A 16,980-nucleotide genomic window follows, 5' to 3' on the forward strand; every position below is an offset into this window, starting at 1 on the left:
CGGTTTCCTACAGGAACAAGGGCTGTGTGCGCTTGTGGTTTGTCCAGCTGCCCTCCTCTAGTACCCTCCAAATCCGTGGCCGGTTTCAGCCCAGTTTATTGGGAATTAGCATCCTGCAAGTATTCTGCAGGTCAGTGTGCAGGGACATGGTTGCTTTTGCTGGGAGAATGGCCCTGAAGGATGAACAACCCTTATTAGACATCAGAGAAGCTGCATGGTCTTCATTTCCCCTGGGAGCACAGTAAGGGTTTGCACTGCTCCCACTCCTTTAAAACAAGAGCTGCTTGGCTGGTTGTGGGGCACTTCCCTGGCTTTGGTGAAACTGCCAGGCTCCTTCCTGATCCTGCTGGGAGTCCGACAGGGGCTGGCAAGTGCTTGAGACCCTGGGGAAGGGTGTCCCCAGGCTCTCCCCTGCCAGCTCCCCCTGGGAGGCACGCAGGGATCCTGGCCATCCTCGGAGCAGGCAAAACTTTGAGGCATGTAGCAGAATTTTGCTGCCCTGCTGCTGGTCTCAGGTCCACAGGTTGCTGGGGGATTCAAAGGGGGGACGAGGGGAGTGCTGGGCTCCAGGTGGGGCAGGGGTGTAATCCACATTTATCACAGGCTCAGCAGTGACGGCAGACTTAGCACTGTCCTTTGGGAGAGGACAGTGGTGAGGCCAGCCTGAGGGAAGCCAGGGAGACATCTTGCCCACAGTTTTTTCCCCTGCCTGGGAGGTCTCGGGTGGGTGTGAGCTCCTTCTCACACCCCAGTGCTCCCCTTTGCAGTGCTGCGTTGCCCAGCCAGCTGAGCTGGACCCATGCATGTAACACAGCTGACACTTGGGGTGCTGCAGCCTTATAATGACTCTTGGATGGGGAACCCAAATGCCCTGTATCATCCAAGCTGTTAAAACTCTTTATTACCATCTTTCTGTCTTGCGGCTGCAAGGATTTAATCTTGTAGAAGTTCTGCTCTATCAGGGAAGCCCTGTGCCCTGGCAGATGTTGTCCCCCTGCCCCTGTCCCCTGCCTGGAGGGGTGGACATGTCCCACACTGGAGCAGTCGCTGGGAGCTGTGGCTGGTGCAGGGCTGCCCACGTGCAGTTTCAGAGGGGATGGACTGGGAGGTGCAGTACGGTGTACACGGGGCGAAGGTGATTTCCTCCCAGCAAGCGCTGGGCTGATAGCAATTGTCAGCAAGCCTTTCCCCGGCCCGATGCCATGGGGACCAGCTGTGTGCATCCTCCCTGGAATGAGACCTTGCAGTGCTTGCTTTGCTTCCCACAGAGATGGACCTCCAAGTAGCATTTCTCTCCCAGTGCGTGACCTTTCTACCCCGAACCCACCCGCCTTGCCACAATTGCTCCTCGGGATGCACCCTGCTCCGCTGGCAGTGGGGCTCCTGATCAGTGAGCAAAGGATAACCTCTGCTTGTTTCTCCTTCCCCCTTTGGTGGTCCTGCTTCTGCATGGGGTTGATGCCCACAACGTGTTTGCAGAGACCCCCGCTAACCTCCTCGTAGGGCTCAGCTTCCCTCCACCTCCTTTATTTTTTCCCATGAGAGACAGGGAGATTACTTGCAACTCCGGCAGAATAAACTGCCAGTCCAGAATAAAGTGCTAGTCCAGCAACTAGCCCCATCTCGCTGGGGCCTGCAGGGTCAGGGTGGACCAGACACTTACTCTGCCTGCAGATTGACATACTATTTAATTAGATGAGTTCACTTTCAGCTAATGTTGGTATACAGAGCATTTTTGGTGGCTGTTTTGCAAACTGGTGGCATGTCTTTGAAAAGAGAAACCAGGATCACGGAGTTAGTTGGAGCCCGGGAAGGGTGCCTGTATGGAGGGAGCTGCAGCTCTCTCCAGCATCAAGGTCATGCATGAAGTATGAGAAATTACCCTGAGAAATTCTGATCCTGAAGGAGGAGGAGGAGGAGTTCATGACTTCAGAAATACCAGATTTGGGAGGGGATGGAAGAGGAAGGGATATATTTTCTTTTTCAAAATACCTAAGGAATTAAGCCCGTGCTGCAGAGACAATGAGGTTTCACCCCTTAGTGCCAGAAGGGGTAGTTCATACCCATGTGACTTGCTAAGGTTGCTGCGGGTGAAAAGCCCTCCCATCCCAATGCAATTCCAGGCACATACAGTTTTTAAATTGCCCTAAAATGAAGAGAGTGGGTCAAATATGAGACTTAAGAAAGTTCTGCCTGTCCTCTGTTCTCTCTGATTTCTGTGGCTTTATGTTGGATTTTGCTCATTTTTTCCAGCTGTGAGGCGCTATTTAATTAACTTATATATATTAAAAGTTTTTTTAATATATCTATCTATATCTATGTGTATATTTGTGATTTCACATAATTGTATGATTCCAGGAGCGGAGCACCCTGAGGTTTGTTACAAAACACAAAGGTTGGCAGCTCTGCCATGGCAGCTGCAGGGCAGCGGGAAGGAGATAATGGTACATGCATGTCCAGGGCTGTTCGGTCCATCCCTCGGGGGTCCCGCACACCAGCAGGGGCTGGCAGGGCGGCCTCTGCCTGCCTGTGCCTGGCAGCGATGGGAAACCCTGCTTTCCACCGCAAGAGCATCCCGGCGGCATTGAGGTGGGGACGAGCAGGGGCTGCCTCAGTGTGGCTCCACATTGGATGCCTGATTCCTACACCAGGGCAGGATGGGGATTTGGCCTTTGTGCCCCACGAGCTGAGTCTTGGATCCCATCCCGCTTTTTGTCCCAGCCCTGCCCCAGCTGGCGGCCAGGGGAAGTGGGCAGGGGACCCGGCTGCTCCCAGAGCCCCCCCCCAGACGTCCTCCTGGTGGGCTGGTGCAGCGTGGGTCTGACCGCTTGTGGTGGAGCCAGCGAGTGTCTGCCGGCAGGGAGGGAGGCGTAGGGAAGGGCTTGGCGCAAAGGCTCACTATGTCTTTTGGCTCTCCAGCTTGGAGAGCAAGAAACTCAGCCTGCGTTGCAAGACCTGCCCAGGCTCCTGGGCTCCATTGGTCTCCTGCAAGCAGGAACGAGGGAAGGCATCTCCTTCCCTGGAGCTGGTGGCTTTCCCATCAGTTGACTGCAATTTCAGTGGGGAAATTCCAGCCTGTGGATGCTGGGGTAGGATCTAGATCCAGGTGCACTCACTGTGCTCCATACCAGGCCCGCACAGAGCGATGTTGCAAACAGTGTTTTCAGCCGGTGGTGCTTGAGAGCAGGTTGTGTTGACATGCACCTGCCTGTGCTGCTGCTGCCAGAGCAGGTTACCACGCGGGGCTTCTGCCCACCCACCCCACAGCTCTGCCCAGTGCTGGACCCAAAACCCTGGCTGAGCCCTCAGAAAAGCCACCAGCAGCCCCGCGCCCTGGCCTGGCTGCTGGCACAGGACCTGGGATGTCATTCCTGCCTGTACCCTTGGCTCTCTGTGAGCAAGTGCTGTTGCACCTGCTCTCCGGAGCTCAGTTCCCACCCTATTTAACCCGGGAGCGGGTTGCAGCCTCCTGGCACCACAGTAGCACAAATAATGACCCTTTTACGATGAAAAAAGGGGATCTTTAATATATGCATCAAATCTTGCTCTGTGTGGATGCTTCCACCTATTCAGCTGGTCTTAAAAACAGCAGCAGTGATGCCCTTGGATGCTTGCAGGCCCACGTATTTCTGCATGCATGCTGCCCCTTGGACCCTGTTTCAGTGGATGTGCTGTCTCTGTGTCCATCTCCATGTATATGCCTGGGTGCAACTGCAAGTGGGAAGCCCGTTTGTTTTTTTTAGCTCCTCGTTATTATTAGTGGTAGGAGCTCAGCAGCAGTGAGGCTGGAGGTGCCCGAGACCTTAAGAAAAACAACAGGAGGGAGGAGGCTTCACATTCCTGCTCCTGAATTGAGTTGGAGGTGACAGCCTTTCCATGCAATGCAATTAATCCCGGCAGCGCCTCTGCCACCCTCCCCCTCCCGCCTCGTCCAGGAATTAATTACTTGATTATAAATCCCTGAGCGGCGGTTTATAATAGCAATAATCCCCACGAAATTCATCCTCACTGCTGGTTTCTTCCCATCTCACCCCCATCGTTGAGAGTCTCTAACACTGTGTCTCTGTGCCAGGCGAAGCTGTTCTCCTCAACCCACTGGTGTGGTGGCTTTCCCTTGGGATGGCCATGGTAGGAAAAAAATGAGGAGCTGATTTTGAGGGGTGTTTTGGGAAGCCCTGCTCCTGCTCGCAAGGCTGGAGCCCTTCCCTCATGGGTAGTGGGTTTCACCCTGGCTAGGGAAGCTCAGAGGAGCGAGGCACTCACAGTGATTGCTGGGGATAATGTTTTGTCCCAGTTATCAGGCTGATGGCCCAGGCCCAGCCCCGAGGAGTGGGGGCCAGGGCCTGGCAGCGTGGCGGGGGAGGCCCTGTTCCTCCTCTCTCTGTCCCTCCCGATTACACTGATGCTGGCTCTGGGGCTTGTCACGGAGGCGGGGAAGGGAGAAAGGATTTGGCGTGGTGTATGGGGGCGTGAGGGGGATGGCAGTGTCTCACAGGAGCCTGCCGGCGATGGGTGATGGGCCTTGAAATGGTGCTGCCGTAGTGGGAGATGAGCCTCTCTGTGTCCCCCCCCGAGGATCCCCAGGGCTTGGCAAGCGGCTGCTCCCATCCAGGGGACCCAAATCAAGGTCCCCAGCTGATAAGGCAGTCCAGCACACATGGCTCCTCTGTATGGCTGTTGAAATAGCAAGGTTTCCACCTCCACCAGCCACATGTGGGCTTTCAGCTCAGCAATGGCATCCCACTGGGAAAAAGCCCTGTCCCTTCCGAACTGCGTGGGCAGAGCCAGTGCAGGTGGCGCTGAAGCTCCCTGGCACGTGTGGCCAGCAGGCTCTGATGACTGCTTTTCTCACCCATCTCTGCAGAAGATGCTGATGAAGCAGCAGGACCGCCTGGAGGAGCGGGAACAAGATATTGAAGAGCAGCTCTACAAGCTGGAATCGGACAAGCGGCTGGTCGAGGTAACTGGTGCTTCTCCCTGCTGCGACCAGCCCCGGGGACTGTCACCCCATGGCACGATGGTGACAGGCTCCCAGGGCATAGGGGCCAGGTGGGCAGGGAGCAGGTGGACACGCAGGGCAAGAGCAGCCAGCCAGACCTGCTGTCTCCATTCCTCTCCTGGCAGTCATACTTCTGGGAGAGGAAATGTGTTTGGGGCTGCCCTACAGCCTCGTGGGTCATGGGGTGAGTTGGGAGGCAAGGAACAAGCCTGTCCTTAAATATCAGGTGCCTCCCCTGCCTCAGTTCTGCACAGCCTTCCCTGGGCCACCCTCTTCATCCTGAGTGGAAGGGGAGGGTCTGGAGGTGGGAGATCCCCGAATAAGCCACTGAAATACCCAGGAGGTGGAAGAGATGCAAGCGTTTTGCTGGGACACAGGTAAAACAAGATCAGCTCATGGTCCTTAAAGCCCCTCAGCCTCCTGGAGCATGGACGGAAGGGCTCTGGAACATGGTGTGACCCCAGCCTAGGATGGGGATGAGGACAGGCGTGAGGATGAGGATGGGAATGGGGATGAAGATGGGGCTGGGCAAATGATGCTTTGATGAAAAATCAAGGATGCACACCTGCCTCAGTGGTGTGGCAGGTTGTTGCTTGGCATTAGCTCTCCGGAGGCGATCCCCACCTAGACCCCAGGAGATCTATGGGGATCTGCTGGATTAGCCAAACCTCCACAGTGGCCCTGTTGGGACTCCAGCACACAGGAGTCCCATGCGGCAGCTGACTGCAGGGTTTGGTCTGTGTGGCCATTGCAGGAGAGCAGAGCTGTGGTGCAGCTCTCAGGTTGCACCCACCCCTGCTGGGGAAAGGACCCAGGTACCCTGGGGCATCATGGCAGAGGTTGGAGGATGCAGAGGGGCTGACCCTGCTCCCCTCCTGCAGGAGAAGGTGAGCCAGCTGAAGGACGAGGTGCGTCTGCAGTACGAGAAGATGCACCAGATCTTGGACGAGGACTTGCGGAAGACCATGGAGATCCTGGACAAGGCCCAGGCCAAGTTCTGCAACGAGAACGCGGCCCAGGTCCTCCACCTCAATGAACGCATGCAGGAGGCCAAGAAACTCCTCAGCTCTGTCCAGGTCATGTTCGACAAAACCGAGGACATCAACTTCATGAAGGTGAGATGGGCTGCCCGTGCTGGGGGTGGGAAGGGGGCAGGGGGAGGCCTGGTTATGTAGGGAGCGTTGTGGAGTGGGCTTGGGGCACTGACAGGCACTTCTGGTGCCTCTAGAGGGCTCAGCAGGGGGGAAGGTGAGGAGGAGTGGGGCAGGCTCAGCGCTGGCCTCCTACGAGGAGACGCTGCGGGTGAAAATGGGGCTGGGGCAGCCTGTGCTGGGAGGAGAGGGGGCTTGGCACCCTTGGGCAGCCTGTCCCCTCCTGGGGGCCCACAGAAGGTGACACTGAAAGGGGAGGTGCCGGGGCAGGGACTGTCCTTACTGACCAGGGCTTCTCCTTCCCCTCCTAGAACACCAAGTCTGTGAAAATCTTAATGGACAGGTAAGCGTGGCAGGGCAGGCATGTTCTGGGGGAATGGGGGCTGTCGTGGGGGAGGCAGCAGCATGGTGTATGGAGGAGGAGCAGGGCCAGGGATGCTGCAGGGAGAGGCATGCTCCATGCGTCTGTTTCCCTCTGTGTCTGGGAGGATGAAAAATCCCCTCCCAGGGGCACTGAATCAAGTGTTTCCCTTGGACTAGGGGAAACATAGTGGTGTGTGTGTGGAACAGCAGAGCTGGGACCCAGCCCGGATGGGACCAGCTGGGTTGGGGCACAGGGCTCAGTCCAGCTCTGTTCTTCTCCAGGGCCCAGGGTTAAAGCCAGCGCTAGCAGAGCCGGGGCGAGCTGGCGTGGCGATGTGGGGGGATACAGGGGCTGCGGGAGGCACGTGTTGGCACAGGACGTTCACAGCAAGGCTGGATGGGGAAAGTCCTGCCGGGAAGGGACTGGCCCATTGGAGAGTGCTGGCTCCTCACTGCCCTCAGCGCTGCCTCCCTGGGGAAGGGGTTTGGCCCCGGGAGAGTGCAGGGGAAGGAGTGTGGGGGCTTCCTGACTCTCCCCTGAGTGTGCTTTGTCCCTCACACCTCTCCTCTCTGCCCGCGGTCCCAAACAGGACCCAGAACTGTACAGGTGGCAGCCTGCCCCCGCCCAAAATCGGCCACCTCAACTCCAAGCTCTTCCTGAATGAGATCGCCAAGAAGGAGAAGCAGCTCAGGAAGTTGCTGGAAGGTGGGTGAAGCCTGAGGGGGGGGCGGACAGGGCACAGGACCTTGCTACCTCCTGTATCCATAGCTGGGTGCCCTGCAGACCCCAAGTAGAAGAGGGTGGGGAGAGCCGTTGGGGTGCAGGGATACCTGGGAACCCTTCTGCGGTCGGCAAGGTCAGGGCATGAAGATGCCGTGAAGCCAGCTCCTGTATCTCCCCAGGACGTTTCCACTGGCTTGTGAAACAGCTGTGTTTTGGGGTGACACAGCGGCAGGGCTGGCCATCGCTGGGGAAAGTCAGTGGAAAGATGGGGGTCAGCATTTGGGCAGGAACAGCCAGGGGCAGGGGTGGTCTCAGTGGTCTCACAGCCCCCAGCCCATGCCTGGGAGCAGACCACGTCCTGCAGAGGCTTCCCAGTCCTCTCTCCTTGGGGATTTAGGTTTGTCACCCGGGCTGTCCTGCTCTGATCCTGTTACGGACATGGTCACGAGCTGTGCACAGGCTCAACCCGTGCACGTGTTTCCAGAGCAGTGCCTGGGGCCGCTCTGAGCCTGCACGCAAGGTCCCAGAACGGCACCCGCAAACTCACCTGCATATGGCTGTGTGCCCAGTTTGCCACTGGTGAGGCAGGCTGGGGGACCCTCTTCTTGTGCAAGGCTGGAGCGTGGGTCTCGGGGTTTCACCGCAGGTTTGGACCAGCAGCCGGAGCACCCCGGAGCTGTGCCATGCTGTACTTGACGCAGTCCCCCTCTCCTGTTCCCCTCTGCAGGTCCTCTGAGCACCCCCGTCCCCTTCCTGCAGAGCATCCCCATGTACCCCTGCACCGTCAGCAACTCCGGCGCGGAGAAGCGCAAGCACTCCACCGCCTTTCCCGAGGGCAGCTTCCTCGAGCCATCGTCTGGGACTGTGGCGAGCCAGTACATGAGCCAGGGTGCTTCGGCTGGCGAGGGGCAGTCCGCACAAGCCATGGTGCCTTGTAGCTCCACGCAGCACATAGTTGGACTTCCCAGCGGCCCGCAGCCGGTGCACTCGGGCTCCGTCTTCAACCCATCTCACTACCCCAACACCACGTCATCTCAGCAGTCCGTGCTCTCCCAGTACGGTGGGCGAAAAATCCTCGTCTGCTCAGTGGATAACTGTTACTGTTCCTCCGTGTCCAACCACAGCGGGCACCAGCCCTACCCACGGTCGGGGCACTTCCCCTGGACGGTCTCCTCGCAGGAGTACTCCCACCCACTGCCGCCTGCCCCTGCCGTCCCCCAGTCGCTCCCGGGACTTGCCGTGAGGGAATGGATTGACGCATCCCAGCAGCACGGGCGGCAGGATTTCTATAGGGTCTACGGCCAGCCGTCGGCGAAACACTACGTCACCAGTTAACCGTCACACTCTCCGGAGAGTCCCGTTCAATGACGCGTTCGGAGAGAAAAGTCTGGTTTGGTTTGGCTTTTCTTTTCCCCCCCACCTCCTTTTAAATCAAACCCAATTTTTTCCCCACCTTGCACCCCTCCAGGATTTTGGGGAGGGTTGTTCTCTCATCTCTCTTTTTTTTAATCCTTTTAAAACAAAATAATAATGTTTTTTTTTTTTCTTGTAATTCCTTTTTTTAATTTAATTTTGGAAAGTCCTTCCTGCCCCTCACTGGGAAAAGATGAGGGAGAAATTACTGAGAAGAAATCGATGGGGATTTCAGTGGGGCAACTGGGTCTGTGCGTCGCGCTCTTCCTCGCTCCTCTCTGCCTTTGGAAAACTTCAGAAGGGACAATGGCACCTTCTCTCTTTCCATTTCTCCAAGTTCATTTTTTCTGGTTTGGTTCAGTTTTTCCCCTTTCCCCACCCCAATCTTTGCCTTTTTAAAAAGAAAAAAAGAAAAAAATCTATCACTGATTCAGTATGAAACGATACTTGTAGATTTTGGGTTTGTTACCTTTTTTGTTTTTTAAAGGCTGATTATTTTTGTGTTACGAGGCCATTTCTCATGCATATTGGCATTTTATTTTCCTTCTTTCAGAGATTTGTAAATACACAATGGCAGGAAATTTAATGCACAAAAAAAAGGGAAAAGAAACTTAAAAAAAAAAAAACCACGAATAAATAAATAAATAAATCTGTTCTAGTTTTCAGGAGGGGAAGCGTGGCCGAAATGCACCCCCCTCCTGTGTATCGCTGATGCAACTTCCTGTAACAAGCACTTTGTATAAAAAAAAAGTGGACTTCCTGCTATAAGGCACAGGTATTTATTCTGTAACCGATTTTAGAACACACACACACAAAAAAAAATATTCAAATAAATGTGATCACTTAGTGCAAACGCCTCGCTCTGCTGCAGCTCTTCCCCTGGGAACGCCAGCTCTGGCGGGAGGCTCCCACCTGCTTTCGGAAGTATCCGCTCCCCGGGTCCCGCGGGTGCCCGGCCCACGGTGGGGATTTTTCCGTCAGGGCTGTTTCGGAAGGAGCCGTGCAGGGATGGGGTGGTGGCGGGTCCTGGCCGGGGAGGGGGTCCCCACCAGCGCCCGTCCCGTGCCCCAGCCCCATGGGGAGGGGTGCTGGAGCTGTGGCTCCCCAGCGGCTCCCTCCCAGCCAGCGAGGATGTGAGTCAGGCGCAGAGCTGGCCGGGCCGCATCCTGCCCGCAGCCTCCAGAACAATCCCCATTGTGGGATGGGGACGGGGACGGGGACAGCGGCTTTTCCTGCCTCTGCCGGCATCCACCGTGCTGCATCCACGCTGCAGCCCCGTCACCCAGCCCTTGAGGCTTCGTCCACACCTAAAGCCCGGGGTGCTGCCCTGTGGGGCTCTGTGGGTGCTGGCAGCACCCCGGGCTGGCTCGAGGTCCCGCCGTGCTTGGCTGAGGCTGCAAAGGGTGAGGAGAAACCTTTGGCCAGGGTGTGCAGCGGGGCTGTGGGCTGGCCTGGCTGTGGCTGGACTGGGGTGAGCGCTTCATCCGGGGAAACGGGGCTGACTTCGTAAAGCAGAGCTGTGTCTCAGAGGCATTAGGGTTTTTCCATCGCTCTCTTCAGGCTTGGCTTCCTTTATTTTTTTTCCTGATTACAAAACGTCCCTGGTTTTGTTCGGCTTTGGATTCCTCCCCATGCTGCTTCGGTGGGAAACGAAGAGGAGAATCTCAGCGAGCCAAAGCCAGGGGAGCAGCTAGTCCAAGTGAGGGGGACCCTTGCACCCAACTTCCCCCGTTCCACCCCGAGGGAGGCTGCAGCAAATCTCTTGCAAACAGTGTCCCCTTTCTAGGCAGTGCTGGGGGCGGGGGGCAGCACCCACTGCCCCTGTGTGCCCCCGGCCGCCCTCCGGCTCGGTGCCACTCTGTACAGGGTGCAGAGGGCAGCGGCTCTGCCCCGCTGCCATGCCGGGCTCTTCCCAGTCCTGTCCTGCTCAGATGCTTCAGGAAACAGCCTGAAGGGTTTGAGGCTCGGTCACAAGCAAAGTGCCCCAGGGCGGCAGGAGGGCGTGGGATGCTCCCAGCCTGCGCCGCAGGGACCCCGCGACGCCTCCCGCTGTGCCCACGTGGCCGGGGAGGGCAGAGCCCCAGGGCTGAGTGGGACACTGAGGCAGGGGTGAGACGAGTGACCTCCATCCCCGTGGAGGGGGGCTCAGAAGGGGTCCCCGATGCACAGCTGGGGCCAACCCACACCCCAGGGTGCTCCCCAGCCATGGCCCTCTATGTTTGGTGCCCCCAGATTTGTCCTCCCAGCTGTCATCAATGTCATCCTCCTCTTCTTCCTTGGTACAGCTGCCTCCTCCTGCAAGAGCGGGCAGCTGCCGGCCACGGCAGGCATTAAAGCACCTGTTGCCTATAAATGGGGGGGATGGAGGCGCGGCCCCCCACCCTGCTGGGTGACCCCAGGGGGCTTGGGACATATCCCCACCACGGGCCACCCTCACCCTGTGCCTTTGCCAGAGGGAAGAGCCCCAAAACAGTGGGTGCCCCTTGCAGAGCCCCCATGCCACAACCCCTCCAGCCCCCCAAGCCAGGAGAAGGACCCCAGCATCCCGGCTGCCTGCAGCACTGCACCCTCAAACCTCGCATGTTGCTGGTGGCAGGGAGGGAAGCGATGGTGTGTCGTCCCCCCCAGGATCAGCCCCTGAGCAGCAGGAAGGACGGGTGCCCTTGGCCCGCTTGGGCTATTGGTGTCCTGGGCTGCCTTGCTCAGCAGGGTTTTGTTGATGGATGGCTCTGTCCAGGGGGTGGGAAAAGCGGGGGGAGCAGAGGCACATCCATAAACAGCTCGACTTGTGAATGGAAAGAGACGGATTAGGAGCCGGGTGAAAACATGTCACACGGCAGAAAGAAAAATGAGCAGCTGGGCCAGACCAAATTGGTGTCTGATGAAGGACATGGGGCCTGCTGGAAAAAGGATCCAGGGGCCAGCAGTGCTGCTTGGGGGAGGCTGATGGGGAACAGCTGGAGCCGGACACGCACATCTGGCAGAGCAGGGTGAGGGGAGAGGCAGTGGCGCCGATAACCACCGTGCCTCCGGCGACCTCACTCGGGTTGTGGGGCCGCAGCTCATCCCTGAGTGCCTTGAGCGGGACTGATGCTTCATCTTCAGGTTGATCCTGGGGAGGGGGTGGCAGCACCGTGGCCCATCCCTTGGCAGGGATTTACCCGGTGAGGTTCAGGCTCTGCCGTGCGGAGGGGTCCTCAGGTGGAGGAGCCGCTGCCTTTTCCTCCATTTGCATACATGTAAATAAGCAATCAACATAATGAGGGTGAATGCAAACCAGGCTTTCAGTTTGCAACCAAAACCTATTTTTAACCTTGGAAAAGGGTTTCAGCAGGAAGCTGCAGGCCCAGCTCTGGTACCTGTCCCCACATCCAGCTGCGTGAGTGCTCGCACCCATCCCTTACCCGAAGCGCTCTGACCCCACAGCCACCAGTGGGTCAGTGCTTGCTGCACTCCGCTCCCGTTATCTAAGGAAACAGGAATCTCACATCCTTGCAGAGATATGGACATCGTGCCCCAGCTTGCAGGAGCCTGTTCGGGTGGCTCTCCCACCCACCAAGCCCCCGGGTCCTGCTTTGAGCTGGGGCGTGTGCCCAGGGAACGCCCCTCCCGGTACCCCAGGAGTGAAGCCCCATGCTTAAACATGAGGAGTATATTTAGACGGCATCAATTTAAGTTTGCACATCAACCTTATAAATATGAAAGCCCAACTTGGCGAGATGTTTAAGGTACCTCATCAGCCCTTAGAAAATATGCAGGCATATTAATTAGCCAGATTTGGGTATTATCTTGTAATGGATAAATGAAGATACTCGCTGCCTAAGATGAATCACTGGCAGCTCACTATTTTGTTGGTTTGGGTTTTTTTTAAGAAAAGTGTGTTTCTAAGGTAAGTCACTCTTTTTAAACCAAGGCCTGTGGAGGGACTCAGGGGATGCAGCCATGCCAGGGCTGAGCAAGGTGGGCCACCTCAGGGTGCCTCTTACATAGAGGGCAGGTGTTGTAGTCCTCCCCGACTCATCCCCAGCTGGCTGCACCGCCTCTGGGGATGGAGGGACAGGGAGAGGGTTGGAGCCCTGACCCAGCCCAGGATGGAGGTGGGAAGTGTAGCCTTATCTCCTAAAAACTTATTTTTGACTTCTTTCCCTGCCACCCTCCATCCTCCCCTCCCACCCTCCTCCTCCGCTCCCCTAGCTGCTTCATTCCCTCCAGCTGGGCCAGGATGGGAACTTCCCAGTTGCTGCAGAAACCCAGATGAAGAACACGCTTCAAATGACAACGCCAGTGAGCCGTGGCTTTGTGTGCACTCGGACAGTGCTTTGCCACGCCAGGATGTGGCAATTTTGGGGCCCTTCTTTCGGGGCACCTGTGCAGCCGGGGATGGCTGCAGGGCCGGCAGATGCTCCCTGCCAGCCCCAAAACCTTGCCTTGAACAGCGAGCAGAGGCCGGGGCTTTGAAGGTCTCCATCATGCACAGGGTGCTCAGAGCGTTGCTGTACCCAGGGATGCAGCAGCCATGGGGGTTTTTGCCAACCTCCCCAGCTCTGGCACCCTGGGCACCATCTCCCCACCTGGCCTTAGAGGTGAGGCATCCCAAGGGCCATCACCACCTGGTTTGCAAGATTTTTGGGGTGATGGAGCAGTTCCCAGCTGGTGGGAAGGGGCTCAGGGCTGAGCAGGGGCCAGCCCAGCTGGAGGTGGCAGAGGATGGGGAGGCTGGCACAAGCCTCGAGGTCCAGGTTGGGTGGCCGAGCTGATGGACCAGGCAGCAGAGCCGCGTTCCGTGGGTGCAGGGAAGGGTTGGCAGAGGAGGCTGGTCGGGAGGGACCAGCCGGCAGCCGCTGCCGCCCCGGGAAGCGTCGGCCGGACCCCGGCCCCCGGCCCCCCCGGCGCGTGGCGGCTGGCGGGGCCGGGGCGGCGCGTGGGTGCGGGGCGCTGCCGGCTGCCGGAGCTGCCATTGTTTGCCTTCAATCAAGATGTTTCAGGCAGAATCAAAAGCACCAACTGGGGAAATCATCATCACAAAAAATCTTGTGCCTGCAAAATAGGTCAAGTAAGACTCCAAAGAGAGAGAGCGTCTGATCTGCATTGCAAGGAAGAATAGCAACAGCTGTGATCTCCAGTATATATGGATGGGCTGGGGGGGGGGGATAAATATATATATCCATGCATATGTATAACCGCTTACAGCTGTTGGGCCGTATGTTCATTAGGGCCAACTGTTTTGGAGGCAGAGGGATCAGCGCTAATCGGGAAAGGGAGTTTATCATCACATTCAGAGGCAAAAGTGTCAGGAGCAACTGCAGCCCCCCCCCCCCCCCCCCCGCTCTGCAGCCCGCACCAGCTGTGCCGTGCTGAATGCACCCGATCCAGCGTGTCGTGTCCCCCCACCGCCCCCACGGGGCTGCGAGAGCTGTGGCTCCTGCCCTGCCTCAATAAGCAGGCATGAGCCATGGCCTCAGCTACCCTGCCCAGTCCCAGACCCAAGTGCCACCCCCAGGTGCAAAGGGGGTCCCGTGCCTCAGTTTCCCCATTCCCCCAGACCAGCTCTCCATGCCCACACCACCGTCCTGGCCCCCCGCGACGTGGCCCCCTCGGTTATCCCTGTCCAGTGCTGGCCTCACAGGTGCCGGCTATAAAAATGATCTCAAAATACATATAAATCCTCCTGCCTGACATCAGGGAGAGTGATGGAGCCGGGGCAGGACAGCTGTCTTGGCCACCCCAAGACGCCAGGCTTTGCCTGGTCGGCCGGGACCCAGCTGTTGCAGACTGGGGCTGCGTGGTGTCCCCAGCCCATGGGGTGATGCTCTCAGCGTGGGGGGACCCGCTCTCCCCAGCAGTGTCTCCCTCAGCACCCCATGCTCCTGCTGGGTTCCCTCCATCAGTCAGAAAGGCATTAAATCTTGCAGGCTCCAGCTCCTATTGGTAGCACAAAATAAAGGTTGCGAAGCCAAGCAGCAAGGACAACTTCTATTTAAAAATACCTCTCATTTGGATGATTTATTTGCAGGGTGTTCCTGCCAGCTCCTAATGCAGCTCAGACTTGGGGCTTAACCTACCTGACAGCTTCCCTTCCTTGTAGGATTATTTATTCGGGCTGTGTTTGGCTGCCCGGCCATGCTGCCCGTAGCGCTGCGGCTCGGAGCTGTGTGGTCACAGCACGTTGAAGCAGAGGGGCTCCTTCCAACCTTTCCTCTTCTGCATGGGATCTAATTTTTTTTTTTCTTTTCCAATTATAAAGGGTACAGATATTCGTCTCGGTCAGCCAGCTAACTAGGAAAGGGGCGGGGGGCACACCCCACCACGGCCCGTGCTGTTCCAGCAAGCCCTTGACGGCATCCCCCAGCACAGAGGCAGCCTGACTGCAGCTTTACAGGAGTTTCACTTCCAGTCGGCGCTGGGAAGGGAAATAAGTGAACAGATTGCAATAAAAAAATCCAACAAGCCCAAATTCAGCCAACTGAGCCCAAAGCTGCAATTTAGCCAGGAGCCAATCACAAGGCTGCAGCGCAAGCTTGTTTCCACTTAAACAAAACAAAATAAAATTTAAAAAGCGTCAGTGCAGCGCCTGGGTGGGTGGGCAACGCGGCTGGAGCACCGCTGTGGCCGCCGGTCCGGCTGCCCCTCGCTGACGCGTGCCCCGGCAGAGCACGGCCGGGCTGGGGGATGCCCATGTGGCGAGGACGCAAAGGCTGAAACCTCCAGCTCCGCAACTGCAGATGATTTCTCTGCTCTGATAAAGGCGGTCGTCTGGGGGTGTGAGGCTGTAAACAACAGGGAAATACTGTTCAAGAGGAACAAGAATCTCAGTGTTTATTTCTCCTTCAGGCTGTGGATTATTATTATTTTCTTTTTTTCCCCTCCCCACATCCAATCCACTCGGTTCCTTACCCTTTGGGGAGCACTAAATTCATCATGTGAACGTAAAGCGGGGCTTGTGCGGGGAAGGGAGCTGCGGTTCGCTCGAGCAGACGCATGCAAGGTCACACGCAGCCTCACCATAAATTACAGTGTGTCCCACCATAAACAGCAACAGGAGAGGGGAAGCGCGGCGGCTTCAGGGGCAGGGGGCCGCAGGGGCCGATACATAATGTCGTGACAAGTCAAACAACTCTCAGGGTGTTCACTTGCCAGAGAAATATTTTTCACATCCAATCCATTAGGCAAACAAGATGAAAAAGTATTTCCTACTTTGCTGAAAAAATACCAGGACTCAGTATAAAGCATGCCTTAAAAAAAAAGAGAAAAGAAATTAAGTGTGACCATCTATAATGGTTTTTCTTCTAGCGGCTCTGACAGCCTTCCAGGCATCCTGGCCGTGCAGGGAAGGAGCTGATGCTTTAAAGAGCTCTAACAGTTTCTCGCTTTTTGGCCCATCCTGGTGTTGCAGGAACAGTGATGAGTCAAATAAGTTGGAAAGAAACAACCCCAGAATTTGCTTCCCTCCCTTGAAACCGCCTCCAAACCCCGCTACACTGGACCAAACCCATATCGTTTGCTGCTTTGCTTTTTCCCCTTCCCTTTTCCTGCCAGGTTGGCGGGGAACGTGTTTCATGACACGCCTTTTTTTTAATGTATGAAATGATTTTTGAAACAAGACCTTCCCAAAGTTTGCCTTTCTTACTGGCTGGCTTTTCTGATAGTTTTGGACATGTGAAAATCCAAAGAGAAAAGACTTCTTCCAACAGTTTTGACCACTTCCAGTACCGGCAACCATCTCTGATGGGGAGACAGAGGGGAGCGGTGGAAGAGCAGCTTCGCAGACTGACTGGCGGCTCCTTGGGTAGAGGCAGTCCTCGACCGACCGCTGGAAAAAGGATCACCCACAAACACCAGTTGTCTTTCTACTGAATTTTAATTTATTTCTTTCTTTTTTTGACAAAGACATCTAAATTATACACTGAGTAACAACATGACCAGATATTGCAAATATCCCTTTTTGGTGAAATTCAAAAAGGGACCATAAAAGAAAGAGCTTGTGTGGACCCGGCCGGCCCAGGGAATGCAAGAGCCGCCACCTTTTGCTTTTGCAGAAGAAAGAGCCCTGTGGGGCAGGGGGTGGGTTTGAGCGGGCTGGTCTCATCCCAGTACACTTAATAAAACAAGTCTCGTGATCAGTTATATTTTTGACTGAGAAAAAAGTCAATAATGTGCAAGAAGCAGTACTAGTGGGGGAAAAATGGGAGAAGGTTGCATGAGGCTTTGGCAAGCATTCGCCGAGGGCAAGGAGAAACAGTCTCCGTCGGCGCTGCAGCGGGGGGACACGGCCGCAGCCGGTGGACAACACGAGTCCCCACGCCCAGTGCTCGTGGTCAGAGAAGGGGCTT

The 16,980-nt window shown here is 56.6% G+C and overlaps 1 protein-coding gene across 1 annotated transcript in view; it reads left to right on the forward strand.

Moving 5' to 3' along the window:
* TRIM8 (tripartite motif containing 8) overlaps positions 1 to 9,503 on the forward strand; it is a 30,637-nt gene extending 21,134 nt beyond the window's left edge. Inside the window, exons 3-7 of the mRNA XM_064464038.1 lie at positions 4,865 to 4,960; positions 5,881 to 6,114; positions 6,462 to 6,493; positions 7,104 to 7,219; positions 7,965 to 9,503. Of these exons, the coding sequence (XP_064320108.1) occupies positions 4,865 to 4,960; positions 5,881 to 6,114; positions 6,462 to 6,493; positions 7,104 to 7,219; positions 7,965 to 8,572 (1,086 nt within the window). The 3' untranslated portion in view covers positions 8,573 to 9,503. The remainder of the gene's footprint in view (positions 1 to 4,864; positions 4,961 to 5,880; positions 6,115 to 6,461; positions 6,494 to 7,103; positions 7,220 to 7,964) is intronic.
* The last annotated feature ends 7,477 nt before the right edge of the window (positions 9,504 to 16,980 follow it).

This window comes from Phalacrocorax carbo, chromosome 12 (genome assembly GCF_963921805.1).
Source record: "Phalacrocorax carbo chromosome 12, bPhaCar2.1, whole genome shotgun sequence".
Lineage (NCBI taxonomy): Eukaryota > Metazoa > Chordata > Aves > Suliformes > Phalacrocoracidae > Phalacrocorax > Phalacrocorax carbo.